Source organism: Mus musculus, chromosome 1 (assembly GCF_000001635.26).
Source record: "Mus musculus strain C57BL/6J chromosome 1, GRCm38.p6 C57BL/6J".
NCBI classification, from domain to species: domain Eukaryota; kingdom Metazoa; phylum Chordata; class Mammalia; order Rodentia; family Muridae; genus Mus; species Mus musculus.
The window spans coordinates 65,012,962-65,040,386 of NC_000067.6; the positions used below are offsets into that span (position 1 = coordinate 65,012,962).

General features: G+C 40.8%; 1 protein-coding gene and 1 pseudogene across 2 annotated transcripts; one reads left to right on the plus strand and one right to left on the minus strand.

The window, feature by feature from the left end:
* Positions 1–116: 116 nt before the first annotated feature.
* Positions 117–19,798, minus strand: Akr1cl (aldo-keto reductase family 1, member C-like). Of its 2 annotated transcripts, NM_027582.4 has the most exons (10): positions 19,625–19,798; positions 17,607–17,727; positions 12,602–12,769; positions 11,702–11,818; positions 8,958–9,035; positions 8,422–8,544; positions 3,704–3,813; positions 3,106–3,271; positions 1,716–1,798; positions 117–348 (listed from the first exon to the last, which is right to left on the minus strand). In NM_027582.4, the coding sequence occupies exons 2-10, from the start codon at positions 17,685–17,687 to the stop codon at positions 306–308; spliced, it is 969 nt and encodes a 322-aa protein (NP_081858.2). In that variant the 5' UTR covers positions 17,688–17,727; positions 19,625–19,798; the 3' UTR covers positions 117–305. The 2 variants fall into 2 exon arrangements, with proteins under 2 accessions (NP_081858.2, NP_001297546.1); NM_001310617.1 differs by lacking the exon at positions 17,607–17,727.
* Gm8550 (predicted gene 8550) lies at positions 15,004–16,014 on the plus strand (annotated as a pseudogene).
* Positions 19,799–27,425: the final 7,627 nt, after the last annotated feature.

Below are 27,425 nucleotides of genomic sequence, written 5' to 3' on the forward strand. Positions count from 1 at the left end.
CCCAACCGCTAATCCTTGCAAGATGGCTGCTCACTCCCTTCCCTGTCAACACTCAAATTCTAGTTTACTTCAGTGACTCAGATGGAAACAGACCATACAAATAAAAGACATGGTGGTTACATGTACCTCATAGACCAAAACTTTATTGTCTTCAAAGTATCACAAAACACCATGGCCACCCCTCTCCATCCAGTTCAGTGTGGGTTGACGGTGATGTCGACGTCGACCAGAGGTGATGCTGATCAACATCCACAGCATCTCCCACATTGCTCCCTCTGAGCGATGTCACAACAAAGGCTTCCGCGTTAATATTCATCCAAAAATGGATAATTGGGGTGAGCAGAAATACTGAAACGGTAGTGCGGGCTCAGATTGTAGAAGGAATGACTCTCCTGATCATTACCACAATAGAATGTTTCTATTTACTGGCTATATAATCTGTCTTATTGCCACAAAATGGCTGCATAGTAAACATTTTGTTAGTCATAACAAAATTTCACTTTTGTTCCCCTGCTTGGAAGGTAACGGAACTTGGGCATTCAAATGTACAAACGTACTCTCTTCCATTAACTGCATCACCAGTTTGCTGAAGCAGTAGCCCATCCCTTCTTACTCCAAGCACTCAGTGCAAACAGAATCTGATTGTGACTGTGTACAACATTTCTACAGATATGTGTGTGCAGACCAGTGGTTCAACATTTCTACAGATATGTGTGTGCAGACCAGTGGTTCTCAGCCTTCCCAAGGCTTCGACCCTCTAATAGAGTTCTTCCCTAACCATAAAATTATTTTGTTGTTACTTCATAACTATAATTTTGCTACTGTTATGAGTCATAATGTAAATATCTGATATGGAGGATATCTGATATGCAACCATGTGAAAGGGTCATTTGACCCCCAAAGGGGGTGTGACACACAAGTTGAGAACTGGTGATGTATTATATATATATGTAAGTATACATGTATATATGTAAGTATACATGTATATATATGTATGTATGTAAGTACAATTTAGTACTGGTAATCCCAAATTTATAATTCATTAAGCTTTAACTCACCGTCCATCTCATAAAACACTATATTTAATTTAGAAAAAAAAAGGACAGAATTATGGGATATACTTTCACGTCAAAGAAACTCATTGCATAGTTTTTAGGACTCCACACTTCAAAAACAACTCAAATATAAAGTGATAAAAATTTTTTTAAAATTTTGGACCCTTCTAAACAGGCTACAGTAAAATCCACGCTACATATCTACCATATAGTTGTCAAATATAGTGGTTTACATGTTGGTATGAAGTCAGCAATATTAGCTGATATGAAGTCTGTGGTATAATAATAAATACAGAAGCCCATGTGTGGTAATCCATGTTAACCCTGGTTGCAGGCACCCTGTTAATGTAACAGGTCTCTGTGAAGGATTTGGGACCAGAGTTTCCAAAAGCTCCCATCTCACACTTACCCCAATACCCGGTATTAAGGAACTCTTTTTTTTTTTTTTTTTTTGAGACAGAGTTTCTCTGTATAGCCCTGGCTGTCCTGGAACTCACTATGTAGACCAGGCTATCCTTGAACTCAGAAATCTGCCTGCCTCTGCTTCCCAAGTGCTGGCAACTTGTGTCACCACTGCCCGGCTTAAGGCAACTCTTAACAATCATATTAAATTCACCATCAGAAAATGAATTGAGTGATGTATTTTCCAAGGTTACTTACATACGAGCAGTAGCATATCGGTAGTTTCTGTTCAGCCTATCTATAACTGCCATGTCCTCTGCTGGCAAGTGGAACTCAAAGACCTGTAACATAAGGAGACAGATCTTAGTATGACCACATATTTGCTGATCTGAAAAGCACAAGCTAATCAGACTGAAAGGTGTGGGACAACAGCTTCCATAAGATAAAAACAAGAAAAAAGATTCAAAATTATTAATGGAATGCTTCCCAGCCTTTGGGCTAAGATCAAATAAAACTATTAATGAATTCTAAATGAATGTTGAATGCAAATGTATTAGTATGTGTACTATATCGAAATCACAATACTCCAGGCAAAAATCAGAACTCAAAAGAGGCTGGAGAAGAAACAAGTCTGTCATATGCAAAGATCATAGGACAAATTTCATGCAAGGTCTAGAGGAATCTAATGACCACTTTTTAAACATATATGAGATAGCAATCATTTTCATGGATACCCTTGGCTGTGTATATCCAACCAATGAGTGATCAGAACGTGAAAATTCCCTTTCTTATGTCATCAGAAATCTCTCAAGTGTCAATGATAATTTGTTTAGAGGATTCAGGAGCTGCCTCAAAAAGAATGTCTCCATTTAAATGTGTAACACTTTAAGGATTAAAATGATTTTCTCATTACTAAGCCATCAAAACGAGTTTTGCCAGCATTGGGTGGCATCTGTCTTCCCATTGCTTGAGGTTTACCTGATCTGTATTTACAATGGTCCCTAGAGAATGAAAACAACAACAGGTGGCAGTTTTAAGCCTAGACAGGAAAAGTTTCCAGTCCTACACTGAGTGTGGAGCACACCTGGTCATCCCAGCTCTCAGGGGGCAGAAGACAGTGAGTCTGAGGTTAGCCTGGATTGCATAGAGAGACTCCAGAGGGAGAAACTGGGGATAAAAGCATCAATTTATTTATTTCATTTTATATTAAACTTGTATATTGAAATTGGCTGACTGGACAACTGTTATAGGCAACAGTATTTTCTTACTTGAAAATAAAGATAATCAATATACAGAGTGGGTCAGCATTTGAATATTCTTTGTGAGCATCAAGGACATACAACATGACTTTTTGATGTGGGTTGAAAATCACATGGTCCAGTTCCTTCATTTCAGGGATTGAATGACAGGTCTTGGCTTGCATAAGGCTTCAGAGCACATGGCTAACTTAAAGCTGAAACCCGGCCAATCTTAATCCTTTACAGACAGGAATCCAGAATGCTGTTGTAGAAAGGAAAATGCTCATGGGTGCACATGAAGCACACATGCCCAGGGAATGCCAGGGACAGACACTCAACTGGGAGCTCACACAGAGGCTTTCGAAAGAGAGACACTGCAGGAGCCCCGATGCCCACAGCCTGCTCTTTACCTTCAGGTTCTCCTTGATCCGCTTCTCATTGAAACTCTTGGTGACAATGACAATCCCACGCTGCAGCAGATACCGGAGGGAAATTAGGGCCGGAGTTTGCTTGTGCTTTTCCGCCATGGCACACAGAGTTGGGTCTTCCAAGAGATATGGGGCATTCTCCTCTATCCTGAAGGGAAAAGGAAGATTGACTGCTTGAGGTCAAGATTTGATGTGATAGGAGGATTATAGAACAAATGGATGTGTTCACTCTAGACCCAGGACTCTTAAATATGACCCATCTGGAATATTTTCAGATGTCGATTTCCCCTCCTTTTTGAGCTTGTTGACTTCATTAAAAACAAAAAAACTCAGAATTGTAAAACTGAAATTATTTTTATACGTGCCTTATGTATGATTTAGTTACAATCTTTTTTTGTTTGGTTTGGTTTGGTTTGGTTTTTTTGAGACAAGGCTTCACTGTGTAGCCCTGGCTGTCCTGGAACTCACTCTGTAAACCAGGTTGGCCTCCAACTCAGAGATTGCCCTGCCTCTGCTTCCCAAGTGCTGGGACTAAAGGTGTGCACCACCAGGGTCCAGCTTTAGTTACAATCTTTATTACCAGTTCTTACACCGTTGGCTGCCAAGAGCACCATAGGCAACCAGAACGATGTCTTTTGACTTGCAGTAGTCCAGGAGCTTGCTCTGGTTCAGATAAGGGTGACACTCTACCTGTAGGTGGACAAGATAGAGAGGTACCAGATTGTAGAAAACTCCACATGACTATGAAAAAGAAGTGTTCACGAGTAGAAGATGCTGAAATGAAAAGTCTGTACGGATGGAAAAATCTCAACTGCAAACAAGAATCCTCTTTTTAAAAGTAAAAACAGAGATGTCGCTGTGCAGGCAGACTGAAGACACCCAGAGGCCCACCCTCCCTCCTTCTCCCCTCCCCTTCCCCCCACCCCACGCCTGCCCACAGTGTGGCTGGCCCACAGTGCTCGCCAATACAAATGTGGAAGTATGCTGTGGAGAGATGGGAGAGAAAGAGAAATGGAATGGTTTAAGCACTATGAAAAAAGGCAGAACTGGAGAAGTGAGGGTGGAGGGATAGCCTGTCCTGCTGCCTGAGGCCAGAGTGAGGTCCTGGCAGTGCTGCAGCTGAGGGCCATGTCTGAGTCCATGGCCATAGAGCATCAGGGTTTCACATTACCACCAAAGGCCATGTGGGTGTCCCTGGTCTGAGATGCTGCCTGGGACCATATTGATGTCCAAGAACTGGGCAGAACTGGTCTCACCCCTCACAGGTTATAGCATTTGGAAGAATTGGCTTAGCAACTTGCTAGCTACAGCACTCCAGAGAGTGGGGCCTGCACCTCACCTGGGCAGTACAGTAGAGCTGGCCCTGCTGGGTAAGGTGTGGGTGGTCTGGTTTGAGATTATGTGAGCAGGAGAGCTGGCCCTGCTCCTTGACTGCTGTGGCATTTGGTGAGCTAGCTGGGGCAGTGCTGAGGGGCTCACCCTGGTGGTGTTTGTACAGGAGAGCTGGTGAGCTGACTAACTCAGCTACCACGCAGGCCCAGACCTAGGACTTTGAGTTGACCCACCACAACATTTACACTATGTACAAGCTGCTGGAGTGTATAAAGGGGCTGGTCCTGCAGGACCTCCGTGACGCAGGACAACAACAGGCTATCTGAGTGGAGTCCAGGTGAGGAGCCAGTATTGATAGCGTAGTAGAAGCCAGAGATATCCAACCAGACCAATGACTCATTGCAATGAAAATTCATAAGTAAAGATGTGTGAACAAAATAGTGTGTGTGTGTGTGTGTGTGTGTGTGTGTGTGTGTGTTTGACACACTGTGACACACCACAGCCTCCACAGTGAGATTTCGTTTTGTATTATTATTATTTTCAATTTTATTTTGGGGCGGTTGAGAGGGCAGCTATGAAGGGAAAGGGAGATGATTGAGATTTGGGTGGGGTGCATGATGTGAAATTCATAAAGAATCAATAAAAAGTTTTTCAAAAAAAGTAAAAACATTGCTGAGGCATGTTGGGGGTTGGCTCTAATGCTTTGTCTTATTTTTGGCTCAGGTCCTCAGGACCTGAGGGTCCCTGCCCCTAGCTGGCTTTGATTGATAATATAGAATTGCCAGACAGCCAATGACTGGGCAGGGGGATGGGGTAGGACTTGTGAGCAAGAGAGGGAGGAGGGGGAGTGGGAGGAGGAGGAGAGGAGAAGGGGGAGGGAGGGAAGGAAGGAGGGAGGGAGGGGGAGAGAGAGAGAGAGAGAGAGAGAGAGAGAGAGAGAGAGAGAGAGAGAGAGAGAGAGAGAGAGGAGAGAGAGAAAGAACATCATGGCAGGGAAACAGAAAGATGAAACTTAAAGGCAGGCCAGAATGTAAGAATCTGGGAAAGTGGCCCTACTGGCCACTTCCCCATTGGGTCTGGGGTAGCTGAGATGAAATACAGATTTTAAAAGATGTTAACTCTTCCGGTAGTACTATGTCCAATTTTCTGAGGAACCACCAAACTGATTTGCAAGAGTGGTTGTACCAGTTTGCAATCCCACCAGCAATGGAGGAGTATCCCTCTTTTTCCACATCCTTGTCAGCATCTTCTGTCACCTGAGGTTTTTTGTTTGTTTGTTTGTTTTATTTATAACTGGTTGTTTTACTCTTATACTTTTTTAGTAATTCACAAACATCATAAATTACTTCCATCAAAGACATACATATGCAACATATTCCTAATATTTCATCCTTTCATTTAGAAATATACATGTTCTTCTATCTTAATTATGTGAATTATGTAATTTTTAAGGCATTTTTATTAGATATTTTATTCATTTACATTTCAAATGCTATTCCCAAAGCCCTCTATTCCCCCCCCCCCCCCCCGCCCTGCTCCCCAACCCACCCACTCCTGCTTCCTGGCCCTGGCATTCCCCTGTACTGGGGCATAAGATCTTCACAAGACCAAGGGCCTCTCCTCCCATTGATGGCCGACTAGGCCATTCTCTGCTACATATGCAACTAGAGACACAGCTCTGGGGGGTACTGGTTAGTTCATATTGTTGTTCCTCCTATAGGGTTGCAGATCCCTTCAGCTCCTTGAGTACTTTCCCTAGCTCCTCCATTAGGGGCCCTGTGTTCCATCCAATAGTTGACTGTGAGCATCCACTTGGCATAGCCTCACAAGAGAGAGTTATATCAGGGTCCTGTCAGCAAAATCTTTCTGGCATATGCAATAGTGTCTGGGTTTGGTGGTTGTATATGGGATGGATCCCTGGGTGGGGCAGTCTCTGGATGGTCTTTACTTCCATCTTAGCTCCAAACTTTGTCTCTGTAACTCCTTCCATGGGTATTTTGTTCCCCATTCTAAGAAGGAGCGAAGTATCCACTCTTTGGTCTTCCTTCTTGAGTTCCATGTGTTTTGCAAATCTTAGCCATTCTCACTGGTGTGAGGTGGAATCTCAGGGTTGTTTTGACTTACATTTCCCTGATGACTAAGGATGTTGAACATTTTTTTTAGGTGCTTCTCAGTCAGTCTCCTCAGTTGAGAATTCTTTGTTTAGCTCTGTACCCCATTTTTAAATATGGCTATTTGGTTTTCTGGAGTCCAACTTCATGAGTTCTTTATATATATTGGATATTAGCCCCCTATTATATTTTGGATTGGTAAAGATCTTTTCCCAATCTGTTGGTTGCCGTTTTGTCTTATTGACAGTATCCTTTGCCTTACAGAAGCATTGCAATTTTATCCATCCCATAAACAACCACCAAACCCAGACACTATGGCAGATGCCAAAAAGAGCCTGCTGACAGGAAGCTGATATACCTGTCTCCTGAGAGGCTCTGCCAGTGCCTGACAAATACAGAAGTGGATGCTCACAGTCATTCATTGGATGGAGCACAGGGTCCCCAATGAAGGAGCTTGAGAAAGTACCCAAGAAGCTGAAGGGGTTTGCAGCCCCATAGGAGGAACAACAATATGAACTAACCAGTAATGCCCAGAGCTCCCTGGGACTAAACCACCAACTAAAGAAAACACATGGTGAAACTCATGGCTCTAGCTGCATATGTAGCAGAGGATGGCCTAGTTGGTCATCAATGGGAGGAGAGGCCTTTGGTCCTGTGAAGGTTCTATGCCCCAGTGTAGGGGAATGCCAGGGCCAGTAAACAGGACAGGAATGGGTGGGTTGGGGAGCAGGGGAAGGGGGGTAGGGGATAGGAGATTTTTGGAGGGGAAGCTAGGAAAGGGGATAACATTTGAAATGTAAATAAAGAAAATAGCTAATAATAATAATAATAATAATAATAAAAGTTAACTCAGGAATACCAGAGAAGGGAGTGTTTGCTAGCCTCGGGGAGGTTTAGAAGTACCTAGCCATTGAACTAGTCAAGGCATTTAAAAATTAGCTGGTGCAGGTGCACACACATGTGAGTGTGTGTGTGTGTGTGTGTGTGTGTGTGTGTGTCTTTCATTTGTGAATCCCGAGAGTTCTTGGGTGGATGCAGTGGTGCTCTCTACCTGCCAGGAGTGAAACCTGTTTAGCTAATTCACCGCTACAGAACTGAACTAACTCTGGACCACAGAATGCAGATAAAATTCAGAGAAAAAAAGAAGTACAGATGCACTGCACGGAAAAGAAGCTCACCGTGTGTTGGATTTGAACTGTACCAATAAAGCAAGACTTTGGGTGAAGACTCCTGAGGGCGGTTATGAAGGACAAAAGGTAAGTTAGGTAGGGATTCTGCTGGTAACATCTGGGTATACTTGGACATCAAAGCAGTGAGGGATGGGTAAAGGAACTTGCCACGAATGCCTGGTTGGACCCGAGTTCAATCTCCAGAACCCACATAAAGGTGAAAAGAGAAAGCCAACTCCACAAGGTTGACTTCTGACACCCACACATGAACCACAGCATGCCTATCCTGTCCCCCAGAGAGACAGAGAAAGAGAGAGACAAAAGATATCATTCATACAAATATACATACAAAATTAAAAAGAATTGTTTTTTTTTAAAATCCCCTAGGGAAGATCATATCAGTTGGTTATACAACAATGGTCAGCCTTGAAAACATATGTACAAGTAACACTATATAAACAGAGCAAGTTGTACTCATGTATTCAGGAATACACACACACACACACATATATATACGCACACATATATATACACCCACACACATATACATATATATATCACATATCATACACACACATATACATATACATACACACACATGTATATGTATATGTATATGTATATGTATATGTATATGTATATGTATATGTATATGTATATGTATATGTATATGTATAATCACTCACCTGGTTGCACACAGGCTTGTACCTGAGCCCTGGCTTGTTCAGGATCATCTCCAGCTGCCTCCGGTTAAAGTTGGACACACCAATGGACTTGGCTAACCCTGAATCCTTACACTTCTCCATGGCCTGGGGTAGGGGTAGGGGAGTAAAGAATACTTTATGAAGGCAATCATGGATGGTTATAAATGCAATGCTATATTGCTAGAAAGAACACTGTCAGGAAAGGAAAAGAAAGGTAACTGCATTGGTTATTAAGAAGAGAGAAACCAGTTTAACCATGGACAGAAGATGACAGAAAGGATGCTTTTGTTCTCCTTAGGAAGCAGAGAGGCTATTGCACACAGTGGAAGGTATTTCCCCCAATGCTTTCCCAGTTGTCTCTCATATATTCCAGTAATGCCTTCCTCCCACTGCAGCAAAATAACCCTAGGAAAGATCTGAGTTTCTTGATCTAAAGATGCATGTCTGACTCTCACATGTGAAGTGGAGACCTGACTCCCTCTCTTAACTTCCCCTGTGCTCTTTCTTCCAATACTCACCTCCCATGTGTCACAGAGATCCACTGTGTCAAATAATAATTTCCCATTTTCATCTGTTGGAATAAGATCATTGCCTGGCTGGAATAGAAGCAGTCATTATAACCATCTCACCAATTTCATGACTGTCCCCATAGCAATGTCTACAGTACACATATATTAGGTTCCACAATTTTCATTAATTAGTTTTACATTTGCAAAATATTTTGCATATGAAATTGTAAGGAATATTTAAGGTGACAGATGTCTTTTCTTATCTAATATCTATTATATGTATTCATTCACAACATTTCCCTAGGTCTTTTTGACCTGCATTACTGTTCAATACCAGTGTGGTTTCCCCTGGAGAAACATCTGTCTGCCTCCGAGAGAGTCATTAGTTACATGGTCATGATCCCCAGAAAATAAGGACTTGCAGTCTTAGCATGGTTACAGATTCAGTGTTTCCATTTGTGTTAATTTCCCTTAGCATGTCAAAGATCAAAGGTTAGACATGGCAGCTAAACATTATCCATCAAGACTGGGGTACAGCTTAGCTGGTAGGTAGAGTGTGTGATATAGTATGCATAAGGCCCCAACAGTGCATGTATCAAGTATGGTGGCACATGGCTGTAATTCCAGCTCTTAAGCGATGGAGATTGAGGGATGAGAAGTTTGAGTTCACGCTCTACTCGTTGGTGAGCTAAGTGAGACCTTGTCTCAAAAGTAAGCAAGTGAATAAACAAATAAATACTAGCTGGGTCTGTGGACCTTTTTATTTTCAGTTATATGAAGTATGACCTAAGAGGAAAGAAAACATGGAAATGGAAAAGTAGATAAGACACTGGGATTAGAATAACTCTAGTTTAATTTTCTCTAAACATCAAAGATAAGTCAGGAAAAAAAATCAATAGCAGTAACAGTCAGCTGTAGAGTCTAAAGCTTACAGAGACTCCTCAGGGTAGGGAGTTCCATCTGCAGCCCTTTCAGTGGTAGATAAAGTACAGACAAACCCTGAGTCCACCTAGGAAGTGCGACCCATTGATTCCTTGGGTTTGGATTCTTTTCAGACTGTTGCCTGTGTTTACTGAGGAATCTGTTTCCCAGGTCATAAGATTAAACATCCTTATGAGCAAATATTTCTCTAACCTCAGCTAATGTCTCTCAAAAAGCACCATTTATGGCTTATGTCTGTCATCCTGTGTTTGATTTTAAGCTTTTTGTTTTTAGTTCTTTCTTTTTCTTTTCTTTCTTTTTTTTTTTTTTAGTTCAGTATATCAAGGGTCATGCAAAGGGGACTGAATCATGGGGAAGATATCAATAGTCAAATATTTTTTTGTTGTTGTTGACTAAACAATATCAAGATGGGTGCAATTTGAGTTATCATTTGTTTTGTTACACTTTATTTTACAAATATTAAAACACATACATTTACCAAGTACTGGTCATGTTCCAGGCACTATATCAATTTATTTAATCTATTTTCTTCTCTGTGAGTTATGTGGTAATATTCTTATTGATATTTACAGATGAGAGTAAAGTCATAGATTTTCAAGGAACGACTAAACCAGCCAATTGAAACAAAAAGTTCAAAACCATCCAGTATGAGCTGGGTGGGCTGGTGTGCACTGTTATCCCAGCACTCAGATGATTAAAAAAGACAACCCAAAACTGCAGTCGAGGCCAGCGGGTCAACGTAGCTGGAACCCGTTCACAGCTAGGAATGTACAGTCTGCCAGCACAGTGCTCTTCCTCAGGAGACACCACTTTATTTATGAACATTCCTGCCACTTGCCTAACTTTGTGTAGTTATCAGATGTCAGGGGACCAGTGGCCATGATGGTGCATACGCATAATACTAGCATATGGAGGCAAAGGATCTGGATTTAATGTTAGTTTTGGCTACATAGTAAGTTCAAAGCTAGACCCATCTCAAACAAAAACAAAAGTGAAAAGATTAACTTAAAAACCAGAAGATTAAAAGTAAAAAGAGCGCACAGTTTGAAGTGAGGATAGAGACTAAATCAAGATTAATTTTTATGCAGGAAGATGTAGATAAGGCACTGAATATGAACAACCTTGAACCCTGGACAAGTCATATTTGCTACTAATGGGGGGGGATGGAACAAAACACAAATTTGTAGTAAAAGTTCAATACACACACACATACACACACACACACACACACACACACGTCTTCTTATTCAGGGTTTCTATTCCTGGATGAAACATCATGACCAAGAAGCAAGTTGGGCAGGAAAGGGTTTATTCAGCTTACACTTCCACATTGCTGTCATCACCAAAGGAAGTTAGGACTGGAACTCAAGCAAGTCAGAAAGCAGGAGCTGACGCAGAGGCCATGGAATGTTCCTTACTGGCTTGCCTCCCCTGGCTTGCTCAGCCTGCTCTCTTATAGAACCAAGATTACCAGCCCAGGGATGACACCACCCACAAGGGGCCCTTCCCCCTTGATCACTAATTGAGAAAATGCCTTACAGTTGTATCTCATGGAGGCATTTCCCCAGCTGAAGCTCCTTTCTCTGTGATAACTCCAGCTGTGTCAAGTTGACACACAAAACCAGCCAGTACAATATAGATGCAGACACATGTCTCAAGATTTTTCCAAATCCATCAATCTAGCATGATTTGGGTTCCTTTCTTTTCCCATAACTATCTTGAATGGTTCCTATGATACATGCATGACATTTCTATTTGCTAATTAAATCACCCCTGAAATCATGGTCCTGATGAAGCTGCTGGTTGCTTACCTTCATGGACACTGGGCAGTGAATAAGGTACAGATCAACATAATCCAGCTGAAGCTTTCTCAGGGATTGTTCCAAGCAAGGCTGGACCAGCTCTGGTCTATGACATGTGCAGGGAAGCTGGAAACGTTAGAGAGGGGAAATGGAGGCTTTGAACACTGATCAGAAGCGGATGACCACAGATCAAAACACCCTGTCAAAACTTGAGTTTAAAGTTGTCTGACCAATAATTTCAAGTCTGATATATATATATACACACACACACACATATATATATATATATATGAATTTTATTAGTAAATCTATAGGACAATGGAAGGAAATTATTAATACTTTTGTAAAAATTGAATATACTAACAGTAGCAGCCAACCTCTGAGATGTATTTCACCAGAGTTTATAAATGAGGTTTCTATCTTATCCCTTTATCCATTCATTCAACGGGAAAGAGTTAATATTCCTTTCATTTACATAAACAAAAGGAAATATTCCTGAGATTTTAATATGTATTAGATTCAGTACAAGACTCTAGCAATGTTTTATGAGTTACCCAGGAAGAAAAATTTTCTTCTCTATCACTGATGAAAGTAAAAATTGGATGTCAAGAATCTTAAGAAATATCTGTCACCCAAGAGATTAGGAAACCATAGTTTTACCATAGCTCTGTCCATGTCAAATCACACTGCTTTCAGGTGAGACTAAAAGAGTAATAATTTTACACTAAAGTTGCAAATTCAAACAGTGGTGACAGAGATCATCAGCTTCCTGTTTTTAGCATTGATTGAACGTATAAAATTAAACTCCAGACCAATATGCCTAATTTGTTTACTGATCAAATTATATAAATATCAATACACCACTCATTTCATTCATTCGCACGGCAGCATACAATATATGTGCAATACCTTTGAAGTGTAGAATATATCTTCTCTCCTCACAGTGCCATCAGCAACCTTGCTTCGGATGGCCAGCCCTACTTCCTCCTCATTTTGGTAGAAATAAGCTGAGTCAATATGGCGGAATCCAGCATCTATAGCTATTTTGGTGGCTTTTGCAACCATACTCTTGGAAACCTAGAAGAGCAACCGAAAGTAATACTTAGAGATCTGGGTGATTGAATTAGTCCTGACACACATAGCTCTTTAAAAACTACATGTTTCTGTTGTGTGATGTGAGTTCTGTCTTCAGGGTGATGTGCCTTCCCAGGTTTGACTGGGTCTTTTCTTCTCAAATAATGATAATTGGGCATCTGAGAAAAGTTTTCAGCCCAAGACTAAAGCGGTTATAAAGTAAGACAAGACAAGCAAGAGATACTGAGGAAAGTGTTGTAAGTCTCTCCTACTTCCACACAGATCACAGAACACACTAAATTCCCATCACGTTGTACCTAGAGAATACATGAATATATTGTCTTCAGGAAAACTATGGAGAGACTCAATTCCTAATTATTTAGCTGAGGGTTTACATAGACATCCTCTGTCAGAATACTTTAAAACTTTACTGTCCCAAAGGAAAACAGACATTCACAAACTATTCTTTGTGCAAACAGTTAAAGAAATTAGCATTTTTCTCTATTATAAAATAGTGAAAATTAAGGTTGCCAGTGTCTAATTTGAAAATAGACACTGTAACACATGGCAGGATGCTGTCTTAACTTGTCCCTCAGCCATTCTATCTGTATGACTGAAGTAATTACTAGCAAGAAAATGTATACTGATGGGATATAGTATATATATATGTATGTATATATATAATATATGTAATATGTATATATAATAATTATATAACATATAATTACTATAATTACCCATATAATATAAGGAAGTATTTAAGTAACTTTGCCTTGATGCTCTGAGACTTTGAACTAGATAGACATGAGCCTTTGGGAACTGGGCACACAATATTATTAATTTTAATCTCAATCTTTTTTTTTTGTTTTTGTTTTTTTGAGACAGGGTTTCTCTGTATAGCCCTGGCTGTCCTGGAACTCACTCTGTAGACCAGGCTGGCCTTGAACTCAGAAATTCGCCTGCCTCTGCCTCCCAAGTGCTAGTTTCGAGGAGTCTCATTCCAGGGACCCCCATACCAGAACTGGGGTGGTCTGTGGCATATATGTAAGTACACTGTAGCTGTCTTCAGACACACCAGAAGAAGGCGTCAGATCTCATTACGGATGGTTGTGAGCCACCATTTGGTTGGTGGGATTTGAACTCAGGACCTTAGGAAGAGCAGTCAGTGCTCCATCTCTCCAGGCCCCTTAACCTCAATCTTAATTGTGCACTGATGGATCAAGTGATTGAAACATGAGGGCTTCAACTTCACTAGTAGGTTGGTCCATTAATTAATTTACTGTTTGATGACATCATTAGGAAATGGTAGCTACGAGGAGGGAAGGCTCACTGGCACCATAATGATGAGGTTGGCTAATGTCAGAGATACCACAGAGTTTGAAGTGATGTTTCAAACATGCACCAATCAGATTAGTGTGACTAGCACGTCCCTCTCCTTCAGAATTCATTTAAGATCTTTGAGCTAGTCTCTTCCAGATAGTAATAAAATAAACCCAGACCTGGTGGCACAGACTGGGGAAGGAGATTCCTGAGTTCAAGAACTGACTGAACACCAGAGTGGGATCTTGTCTCAAAATGTAGGACTTTTGTGCTAAGCCTGGTGATGTATGTAATAATGTTCCATGATAAAGTATGTGCCTAGCATGTTCAAGGCTTAGGTTCAATACCCTTTACTGATATATGTATGTATGTGTGTATATATACATATATATGTGTATATGTATATATACACACATGTATGTATATATATGTATATATGTATATACACACACACACACATATATATATATATATATATATATGTATATATGTGTGTGTGTGTGTGTGTATCACTGTAAACTATAGTCATCATTCTATTGACATGCCAGAATTTAATCCTTATAAATGTTTTGGTACCTATTTCCAATCTAATAATCACTATTCTACATTTAAGTCAAGAAACGTAGTTTTCATTTGGGTTTTTGTGTTTGACTTATTTTTTTTTTTTTTTATAAAAGACAACATTTATTTGGGGCTGGTTTACAGGTTCAGAGATTCAGTACAGTATCATCAAAGTAGGAACATGGAAGCATCCCCACAGGCAAGGTACAGGAGGAGCTGAGAGTTTTACATCTTCATCTGAAGGTTGCTAGTGGATGACCGTCTGACTTATTTTTAAAACATCTTCTAATTCATGCACTTTTAAAAAATGACAAATTTGGCACCAGCCCCTCCCCTTCCTGTCCGCTCCTATTTGCTTCCCCCAGGACCCATGTGTGTTTGGGAAGACGTGAACCTGGGAGTAGTTGCGGCTGCCCTCTGTGAAATTGTCATATCTGGACATCGTGGGGCCTCGGTGGCCAAGACATTGCCATGCCTAAAGGACTGAAAGGAAAAATGGTAGGATGGGGAAAAAACGTCATCGATCCGTACAGTAGAAAAGCAGCTCAGATTACAAGAGAGTCTCACAAACAAGACAAGAAGCAAAGATTGGAGACTGAGAGGGCCTTGCGTCTCAACCTTATTGGTGACAAACTTCAGTGGTTTCACAGTTATCTGGATACAAAAAGACCCGATATATTCAAAGAAAGATGCCTGTGAATTAATTGAAAGGTACTTGGATCAGTTCAGCAGTGAGCTGGAGCAGATTGAATTACACAACAGCATCAAGGACAGGCAGGGAAGCGGCACCCTTCCCGGGAGGCCGTCATCAAGCAGACCTCGAAGCGGGAGCAGCAGCAGTAAGAAGGCTATGGCTTTGAGATCCCAGACATTTTAGACTCTAATACTTGGCAGACTTTCCGGGAATGGGATTTTGATCTGAAGAAATTGCCAAACATCAAAACTTTGTGCTAAAGATGCAGTTCCTAAGAAGCGCAAACATAAAAATATTTTAAATATAGAAAAGGATTTAGGAGAATTAGAACTATCAGGTGAAACTGGAGACACTACAGATGGGAAACTGGAACCAGCACGTGAATCAAGTGACACGGGTGAAGAGATCACTCCAGTGCCTGTCAGCCCTCATTGAAATACTGGAGATCCTCATGTTCTACTCACTGACCATGGCACATCCTCATTTATATGTGGGCTGGTGAGATGGCTTAGCAGGAGGGGGCTTGCAGCCAAGCCTGACTACTGAAGCTTGAATCTGAGAATCCATGTGTTAAAGAGAACAGATGCTACAAATTTTCTTTCAGCGTCCACCTGCACACCATGGGAAGTGTGCATATGCACACACACACAGATAAAATTTATTTTAGTAATTAAAAAAAGAAAAATTTATTTTTGTGTGTGTCTGAACAATACTCCACTCTGTGTGTGTATACGTGCATTCAACAACATATTCATTCACTGCTTGGTGGACAAGAATTCATAGTTGTTACTAATGAGAATGCTACTATCATCCCAGCATACTAACTTGATTTCCTTTTATAGACGGAGGAGGTTATGGTTAGATCATATAAATGTTCTACTCTGAGGAACGTCTATATTGTTTTCTTTAGTGTTTGTACTAGTTTACATTCCCATCTGCAGTGGATGAAGACAGTGCTCTGTTTTCTCTACACCCCATCAGTTTTGGCTCTTTGCTGTTCTTTAGTTACAGCCATTCAAAGGTGAAATGTTATCTCACTGTAGTTTTGAATTTCAAGACAGGCTACTCAGCCACAGTAACTGAAGCAGCACTGTGTTATCCTGAATCAATGACATCAAAGAAAAAAAAAAGCACAGAGAAAATCCTTTAAATCATTAGTACAGGGAACCAGCTTTTAACTCAAATACATATATGGAATTGTGCATAACTGAGAATTTTTTTTTTACTTTTTTGATGAGGTTAAATGTATAATCTTATTAATTTTTTAAAAAGTGAGATTACAATATAGTTTTAACATCTCTCCCTTCCTTTTCCTCCCCACAACTCCTCCCATAGCCCCCTCCTTGTTCTTTCTCAGCTTGATGCTTCTTCTTCATTGCCATTACATGAACATATGTATATTCCTACATACAGCCCGCTCAGACTGGATAACGTGACTTGTACATGTTTTCAGGGCTGACCATTTGGTGTTATATAACCAATCAGTGTGCTCATCCCTGGAGGAAACCGGTTCCTCCGGCTCTCAGGATTCTTTACTGGCCTGGTAGATCTTTGTGTAAGGTTTGTTTGCAGCAGATGGAATAACAGAATGGAGAAATGACCTACAGATTAGGAGAAAAATCATTGCCAGCTGTCTGTCTACGCAGGTTTGTTTTGTCGACTTGATTTGGATTATTGATTGATTGATTGATTGATTGGAACCAAAGCTCCAAGGAATTACCGAAACACACTTCTGGGTATGTCACGTTGGCTTTTACAGAGGTAATTAGATCATGACCAGATCATTGGATTACTCCCTTGATTTCGTTTCATTGTGTGTGGGGCTATGGAAAGTAGGGGGCTGGGAGCATGTCTTTGTGTCCTTGGACTGTATCCTGCCCTAGCTCCTTCCTTTGCTTCTCTTCTTCCCGTTTATCTTCCACCGTGGCAAAAATGGCAGCTGCTTCCATATACCCCAGCACCCCCACCACCTCGATGTTCTGCTCAGGCAAAGCTAGCCACAACAGACTGGAGCTAGGGAATCATAAACCAAAAAGAAAAAAAAAGAAGGAAAGAAAAGAAAAAAAAAGTAAAACCACAATACCTTTTTTTGTTTCTATGAGGTATTCTGACCACAGGGATGAAAATATAATTAATGTGTTGCCTGGAAAATGAGTACTATCTGGGATCCATGAAGAACTCAGAAAACTCTGTAACAAAATTAATTACATAGAGAGGAGAAGGTCCCATTGGTTTTCTTCTGAACTCCAATAATACCATCCTCACCTCTCCTGGGACAAAGGTTCCAAAGCCAAGCACAGGAATGTGGTGGCCATCACTTAGTTCCATGTAGCGCTTGGGATTCATCTGCAGGCTCTGCCTCTGACTTTCCTGATATCACTGGGTACTGAATAACAGAAAGTGAAAAGAGCAACTGTAGCGTGCAAGGTTAATCACTTCCTGTCCCATTTCTAAATAGTACTGCGTGGAGAAGAGAGGTAATAGCTTACATGTCCCAGAGGAGTGGAACCAGTTCAATGAGAATTCCAGACTACATTAATATACTGATAAAGCATTTAGTTTTTAACAGATGCTCTCATTATAGTAATGTTATTCCTGAGATTTTTCCAGAGAAACAAATCCCACCATTTTGGGCCAAATTTGAATCAAGCTTTATTAAATATTAAATACTGACCAAGAGATGGACTTTGGTTAGGGCTATTCCCTAGAGTCTCCCAGCTGGAATGTAGCTACTTTGATTTTTGATATTTAGGATGATGCTTTTAAGGATTTGAAATCGTTATGATCTGAAGTGCTCCTTTGTTTATTCTCTAGTTCAGTTACATGTTCGTTTTATAGCCCAAAGTAGCCTCAAACTCACTGCAGAGACCAGGCTAACCCCAAACTCACTCTCATTTACTGCTTAGTTTCCTGGGTGCTAAAGTATCTAACCATGTTTTCAAGACATTATCTATTTCTTTCATTATAAGCAGCTGAACAGCACCATTCCAAGCAAACTCTCCATTCACCTTCTCTGGTCTTTGCCATGGTCTTACTGCGTTCTCAGTATTTCATTGTGAACATCCTTAGAACAGGAGCCAATATGAATTTGCTTAGTTGGGGTTGGCCTTGCTGGTTTTACTTTTCTCACTTGAGAACTGATATGAAGAAACCAAGGAAAGTGCAACTATTTTCTCTGGAACTATATATATTAACTATATAGGTATATATTCTACTTCAGGGGTTCATTTAACCTCATTTGTAGACATTGTGTGCACATGCACATGTGTGGGTGTGTGGGAGCCGGGGTACAATCTTGGCTGTTTTTAAGGTACTATTCATTTTTCTATTTGGGGTTGTGTTTATTTTATTTTATTTTATTTTATTTTATTTTATTTTATTTTATTTTATTTATTTTCTCTGACATGATCTCTCAAGAATCTGGAGCCTGCAAGTAGGTTAGGTAGCCACGAATTCACCTGTCTCTGCTTCCCCAACACTAAATATATAAGTGTGAGTGTTACCATACCTAGCTTTTAAAATGTGGGCTCTATTTTGAATATGAGTGAAATAAGCTGTAGTCCAGGGATCCTTATGTCTCTTCCTTTCCAGCTTTTTAAAAAAAATTTACCTCTACATTCTTCCGAATTTTCTATAAACATAATGCTACTATCTTTTCTTTCTGATTCTTTTTAAAGATATTCTCTGAGCAAAAGATATCACTAAAATTTAACAATTTTTAAAACAATGTGCTGACTCAAATATAGTATTTCAAATAACTTTGGAAAATTAAAAGAATTAGTTGCATTAAATATACTATACATTCTTTTAATATTATTTTGACCACACAATTTAATATATTTGAGATATTTTGTATTTTATGAATCTGACTTGTTTAACTTATAAATATTTAAGATCAAATTTTACAAATCAATTTTTAAATTTGAGAAAATTTTAATATGGAATTTATACTCCTGTGAGTTGATTTTTCCACCCAATCATAGCTCAAAAAGGCAATTGCTGAAACCCTTGGGGGGAGGGAATCAAATCTAGCTGTCTGTCTTGGGAAATATGTGTAGAATTCCCTTTTACCTATAACATGTGAATATCAACAAAAGACGATAGATATGTTTCCAGAGCAGAGTGTTCAGCTTTCTTCTCTACAATCTCCGCCGTCTGAGCCACGATGGTTCTTTTAGATTAATTTCCCATCTTATCAACTCCCCACAAGGAGAGCTTACTCTCCAGGCTCTTGGAGCTCTGGTCTTTGGGACTCTTAGTCACCCCTGCCGCCCCTGCCTTACCTCCAAAGTAAGAAGAGTGTCTTCTTCTTCCTCAAAGTGTTGTGGGTCCACTTAAATCCAACATAAATCCAATATAACTTAAAGACCAGGTCAATGCAGATGACAAAAATGTATTGTAACCAAGCTGCTACTAATCAATCAGGGCTGCAGAACAGAGTCAGGAACTGAAGGGACATTGTGCAGCATATTTAAAGGATGAAATCATAAAGCAAGGGGGAGTGGGGTGGGCTGTAGCCATGTCCAATCATATTTGACATAAGGGATTGAGCAAGGGAGTTTTCACCAATCAGGTTGGGAGTAGGTTTCTGGGCCTTGGAACATGAGCTTAGTTTGACCCTGCCAGCAAGATGGAGAAGTTGTCCTTGAGATGTCTGGGCTGAAACAACTGTTTCTGTTTAATAGAAGCTGTTTATCTATTGGGAAGTCCCCAGCTCCACTAGGGCTTGGAGCCTTGAATTTAGTGTCTCCCTATGATCAAGTAGAGTCTGAAAATGAAGTGGTAGTACTTAGAATAAGTTTCTTTTGCTTGTTCCCAACAAAAGGATTTGAAGAATATTGACTTACCAATAACCTCTTCCTGTTATTTCCCTAAATGTTGAAAATGTTTCTAACTCTCACCCAAAATGCCTATTAAAAGACTGTTTTCATTTCCCACCCCCTGACCTAGACTTCCAGGGAAATAAGGATGGTGTCAGAGGAAACAAAAGCACTGAGATCACAGAAAAGGGAGCAGGGAAGGGTCTGTAGGGTAGGACCTGGTAAAGTGGCTAAGTGTTTAAAGGCCCTTGTTGCTCTTACAGAAGAAGCAGGTTAGCTTCCACCACCCACATGGTAGTTGTAGCTCCATTTTCAGGTGATCTGTCACCTCCTGCTTCTCTCTATGGACATGGGCGTAATTCACGACGTACACATACACGCAGGCAAAAACACACACATGTGCAAAATAAAAACAAATGAATCTTTCAAAACACAAGAATCTTTAGGATAAACAAGTCATTGTATTTCAGAACATGACACAAATATGTCTTCCTTCACACCTCTGGGGACTTTGTTCCAGCTGACTGTCAATTGACAGACAAAGTGGTCTGGTTAGAAGTGATATGTTCCATCTCCAGTATCCAAGACATCTCTCATATCAGATGCATAAATGGACCTTCTGGTAGGAATTCTGACAAAGGCTTCCATGTTAATATTCATCAGAAAATGGATAATTGGGGTAACCATTAAAACTAAAATTAGAAAAAAGAATGCATACTATAAGAAATCAATTCTTCCTTGTTTTAAAGAAGGATAAGTCAAAATTTTGGTCAGTGTTAAAGGTTAGTTCAAGGTGTACATACTAGTTATTGCTGAGAAGTTCATTTCCTTTTTTACTAATTAGTCCAAGCACGGTGTTTGTGTGCTGTCGAGACTAGTTTTGTGTCACCTTTACACAAGCTAGAGTCATCTTAGAGGAGAGAGCCTCGAGGAGAAAATGCCTCCATAAGATCCAGGAGCAGGCAAGCATCTCAGGCATTTTCTTAATTAGTGATTGATGTGGGAGGGCTAGCTTATTGTGGTTGTGGCTGTCCCTCGGCTAGGGGTCCTGGGTGCTTTACCCTCGGCTAGGGGTCCTGGGTGCTTTACCCTCGGCTAGGGGTCCTGGGTGCTTTACCCTCGGCTAGGGGTCCTGGGTGCTTTAGGAAACAGGATGGGGGTCAAGCCAGTAAGCAGCCCTCCTCCATGGCCTCTGCATCAGCTCCTGCCTCCAGGTTTTTTCTTGAGGTTTCTGCTTTCACTGCTTTTGATAATGAACTCTTACATGAAGCTGTGAGTGAAATAAGATGTCCAACTCTCAGCTCCTTCCCCAGCACCATGTCTGCCTGCATGCCACCATGATTCCTACCAGGATAATGGACTAAACCTCTGAAACTCTAAGTCAGCTTCAATTAAATGTTTACCTTTATAAGAGTTGCTGTGGTTATGGCGTCTCTTTATAGCAATAAAATCCCAAGACAAGACCTCATGCAATTTGCCAAGAATTGTTTTCTCTAATGTATCCAATCTTCCTAAAATAATATAATGTTCTTCTTTGACAGTCTTCTATTTTTTTAAAAAAAATTATTTCATCTTATGTGTGTGCTTGTTTTACCTGCATTTATATCTATGTATCACTTGTCTGGTGCCTGCTGATGCAAGATATTCCAACCCAAGATGCAAGGGATCCAACTCCTCAGAGCTGGAGTTAGAGACAGTTGTGAGCCACCCTTCGGGTGCTAGGAGTTGAACCCAGGCTAATCTGCAAAAATTAGCTAGTGCTCTTAACCACTGACCCATCTCTCCAGCTCTAACACCTTTCTCTTTGGCCTCTCTTGAGACCAGGGTTGTCCTTCTGTAAGATGTACTGACCCTTACAGATTTACTGAGACTACAACTGTTGTGGTATATTTAAGCCTAATCTCTCTTTAAACCTATGTATGCTACGATGTAAAAATTCCTTCAGAAGAGATCCAGATGTCTTCTGTGTGAGAAAAGCAGGACTCAAATTTTAAGTGCTAGTCCTTGCCACCCAAGGACAAAATCAAAGTGGAAACAACATTTTTCCATGAGACCTTCCTGTAGTATTTTGATTCAGATGTCATGAATAAGAACATGGAGCAAAGATTTAGAGTTGCTTTTTAAAAATACAGTTTGCCTACAAAATAGTGTTGTATTTTATGCACCACTTCGCTGGTGCCTGCAGGGGCAAGAAGAGGATATTGGATCTCCTAATTTTCAGTAAATGTTTCTAAAGTGAAAGCAGAAAACGTCTTCTATTTCAGCACTGGTCTGAAATTTGTGCTGTGGTACTCAGCCCCTGCTCCTCATCAGAACATAACATCTTCATCTCTTTTCAAAAACCACACCTTCAGTAAATCCTACTGCAGGTATTTTATCTTGATCACATCTACCTAAGGTGAGTAGTTACTTGAATTACAGAGGTAATCCGTATCACTAATCCCTTTGCGGCCAAACTCAAAAGCACAGCAGCAGCCCTGATAGCTGCTTTCCATTTACTGCCAAACAGGCTGGAACTAAAGGATAAACACAGCCCAGTATAAGCAGTACTGTGTACACAAGTCCCCATGGAACAGTAACAAGACAGCCTTCTCTATTACACGTGGATACCTCTAGTCTGCAGACCCTGTGAGCTTAAGTCAAACAGGAGCAAATCTGTAAGTCCCTATAAGTTTCCACACATCCTGGGTTGATTTTCTTATAAACCCTTAAGCCCAAGATGTAATTATTACCTTGTGAGGCACAGTGGTTCCAAACCCCAGTACAGGGGTGAAGTAACTATCATTATTGTCACATACAGAATTTATAGCTTGTTACTCATGCGACTAAGGAGTTTATTAACCCTTCATGAACCAGAGAGAAAAGAAGAGAAAGAAAGAATGAAAGAAGGAAGAAGAAGAAAATTCACTCACACAGGAAAAACATTCATTCGCTCGAGATGAAGCTGAAAATGAAGCTCCAATAACCTGTATTTTCTGTTCTCAGTATATGTACTGTCTCTAAAAAGTTAACTCATTCATCTATAAGGCAGAACCGTTACAGCTGAATAATTCATTATATGATTTGCTAAATATCATATATATATGATAATAAGTTCATAGTAAGTTTAAGGTAATAATTCATGTCATAAATCGATGGCTTAACAAATAACAGCAGAGGGGCCTGGAGAGATAGCTCAGTGGTCAAACTATCAAGAGATAGCTTCTAGATGTCGTGAGTTCAGTTCCCAGCAACCACATGGTGGCTCACAAACATTTGTAATGCAATCTGATGCCCTCTTCTGGTGTGTCTGAAGACAGCTACAGTGTACTCATATAAATAACAAATAAATAAATCTTTAAAAAAAGAAATAACAGCAGAATTGTTTACATGTTTTTCCATTAATGTTAGTATCTCACTAACATTCACTATCTGTTACTAGACCTCCCCCCTCATTAGGTTCATTATAAGTTTAAAGCAATAATTTTTATGTTACAATTTGGCATGGTTTGGTTAAGAGACAACTTGTCTGCCTTGTGTCTTATTAGTTTTAAAGTTATATTTTTTAAGTGATCTGGAGTTACTCATGATGACTTACATACTGGCTGAAGTAATTTACATTTCCATCAGCACTGCAGCAGGGTCCCACAATCTCCCTTCCTCAAAAGCATTTGCTGGTCTTTGTTTTATTGATGTTAGCCATTTGATTGGTGTAAGGCAGAATTTTTAGCTTTGATTGGTATTTCCTTGTTTGCTATAAACAATGAAAAAAAATTTTTTTTTGATAACCAACATTCTAATGTTTTTTTTTTTGTATTTTTAAATTCTCTTTTTTTTTTCTTTCCATTTTTTATTAGGTATTTAGCTCATTTACATTTCCAATGCTATACCAAAAGTCCCCCATACCCACCCACCCCCACTCCCCTACCCGTCCACTCCCCCTTTTTGGCCCTGGCGTTCCCCTGTTCTGGGGCATATAAAGTTTGTGTGTCCAATGGGCCTCTCTTTCCAGTGATGGCCGACTAGGCCATCTTTTGATACATATGCAGCTAGAGTCAAGAGCTCCGGGGTACTGGTTAGTTCATAATGTTGATCCACCTATAGGGTTGCAGATCCCTTTAGCTCCTTGGGTACTTTCTCTAGCTCCTCCATTGGGAGCCCTGTAATCCATCCATTAGCTGACTGTGGGCATCCACTTCTGTGTTTGAATTTTTATATTCTTATTGGTCATTCTAGAGCTGTTTAATTTTTTTCATTTATGGTTGCATGGTTTATTATTTATTCTCCCCAATACCCTTTGCCATGCTAAGAACCTAAAGCTAGCCACTGAGGTCTATTCTCTTTTTTTTGGCCACTTTATACCCCTGATGCTGCCTACAAAGTCTATCTATCAAAGTGTTGAAGTCCAGCAATCAAAAGCCCTCTTTGACTCACCTAATTAACAACCCCAATTCAATGATGTGTCATTCTAACACAGGGTTTGTCTTTTTACCTTTATAAACTGCTGCTATTTTCTGACGGGCCACATCTGTCTCCTTTCTGTCCAGAGGCAGCCCTTTGTCCCCTTCCAGGAACAGATATCTCTCTTCCATCTTCCTCATTCCCTTTATCTTCTCCCACATCCATCTCCTGTCTTTGTCTTTTACTTCCTGCCCTTTGTCTCTGGGGTCAAATACACATTCTTTGTGCTGTGTTACAGAATATTTGAACTTGTTTCTTGTTAGGGTGTGGCTCAGCCTTTATCACATACCTTTCATACCTCTGGCTGGAATATAGACACACCCTTAGTACTCACCTTTAATCCCAAACGGTGAAGATAAAGTTAGTTTGTAGAAGGAAAGTGATGTCTAATTGAGTGGCAGAAAAAAGTGGCGAATCAGATAAAGATTTGACAGAATGGGATACACTCAAACTCTCAGGAGAAGAAGAAATGGAAGCTACTTAAGGGAAAGATAGAGAGCACAGGAGGAAGAGGGTACAGTACAGGAATACAGCACAGTTGGGAGTGCAGGACAGTAGAGTTGAGAGGGAGAGTAGAGCAGCACAGAGAAGGAGGAGGTAAGAGAGAACAAGCTAGACACAGATAAAAGCAGAATGAGCAAGAGAATGAGAAGGAGCCAAGAGTTTAGAAAAGATTGCTAGTTAGTTTGAGGCCAAGCAGAACAATTTGGAGGCACAGAGAAAAGCCAGATTGAATCAGTCAGCTGGAAGAAGAGTTTGAGTCAGAAGAGTTGAGTTGAACCAGCCAGCCCAAGTTCAGAAAGAACAAGAAAGGGTGAAGTTATTCAGAAGTAAGTCTCAGAGGCTGAAAACATTCTTGGCCTACATTAGATTGTATGGAAGCTAGACGCTTCCAGGATTAGGCCTAAATTAGCAGACAGAGGCACTGAGCCTCCCAGACAACAATTACAACAGGAGAATATATGTTACTTTTACAGTACTGAGAACTTGGTCCTGGGGTTTTCTATAGCGATCCTTTCACAAAGGACATGTAGAGTCAGCACTCTTCTTCCACCTTTATGTGGGTTCAAGGACTGAACTCAGGTTATTGTGGGAAAACTCTGCTAATTAAGGTGGAAGTCCACCATGACCCAATGGCCTCAAGGTTGGTGCAAAGTGGGAGACTGCCTTATTAGCAGATTTTCACCTTCTCTGACCTTGTCGGGGGATCCTAAACCCCAACACTTACCTCTACCTGAGGAAAGTCACATAGCATAAAAGCCTGGAGTTCTCCATACTAATAAGGTGACTAGATAGGCCCCAAGTGTTTAGCCAATGAGCTTCCCTTCCTGGACATTCCTTCCCACAAAAGGTATTTAATCCCTGGTTCACCCTGAATAAGGGTACTCATTCACATTCGCTATCAAATAAAGCAGTTTGACAAGCAAGGACTGTCTCTTCAGCAAGGATAGCTGGGTGGATGGGATTGGGGCTTCGTCATAAAGAGCAGTGCCTAAATCTTCAGGAGAAGGTCTTCTTCCAGCCCCTCTTTCCTCTCAGCACTCACTAGGAACCAAACCAGTTCCACTCCCAGCGGCACACTAGCAGTGCCTGGATACACAGGAGACTGGGAACCACAGCAAGTTGATTCAGGCTCTACTGCATCCCACCCAGGAAAACACAGACTGAGGGCCCCCATTATGGTCTGTGTTCTGTCTCCCTTGAGTGGTGTGCTATCGGGCCGTCCGAGCACCCCAGCAGTGAGGCAGGCACCCCAGCAGGTTATCAAGTTTACATGACAAGCCTCTATATTCACGTGCTAGCCCTATTTTATGATTTCCTAGATTTCAAGTTAGTAAGAGTTATGTAGCTAAGGAAACAGGCATGTGATAGGGGACAAAAGCTGAGGGGTAGATGCATTTGGGGACCACAGATGTGTCTCAGAAAAGGAACAGGACAAATGGCATTGGACACAGAGCAGAGGAAACTGGAAGAGAATTAGGGTTTCCCTAGAACTTAAAGTATATCAGCTTTGAGAGTCCATCTTCCAGAAAGACTTCCAGAAAGTTACACTGCTTTGGTATGAACAAAGTTAGACTAGGCGTGATGTATTACTGGATGCTCATTATTATTGAATCCTCTTTTATTTCTTTGATTTAATACACATTAATGAGAAATCATTTGTATCAAGAGGCATGGGCAGTCTGTTCTCTGTATCCGATGGGCAGGTGAACCTTGAAGACATTTACTCTGCCACAGGTCATGAGAATATGCTTTAAAAGTCAGTCCACAGTGATGCTGTAATGAAATATAATGTGGGAAGGAGGAACCTGTCAGGCCCAGGCCAAGGTTTGCTGCTGAGTAATTATGCCATGCGACAGATCTGGTATCAAGGGGCTTTATTTGGGGGAAGGGAGAGGAGTGAAGACCTGGAGAAGGGGTAGAGGCAGCAAGTGAGCCTGAAGGCAGAGAAGAGGGGATAACAGAGAAGGACAGAAAAGGAGGGAGAGAGAGAACACGGGAGAGAGAGAGAGAGAGAGAGAATTGGGGTGGCAGGCAGGTCGTTTTATAGGCAGTCCCCTGGTGCACCTGGCTGCTGTAAAGTGTAAACTGTAAGCTGTAAGTGGTAGCTAGGTCCCTGAGAGGATCATAGGTGAATTGCCTGTAGGCAAACAGATGCAACTCTGACTTTCTTTGGAGACAAGGTCATACATATGTATTCTGGGTTTACCTTAAACTCACCGCGTAATAGCGTATGGCCTTAAATCCTCCTGTTTCCACCTCCTGGTACTGGGAGTAGTGGGGTTGGCATCAGAGTGTGGGTTTTGTGCAGGCTTGGGAAGGA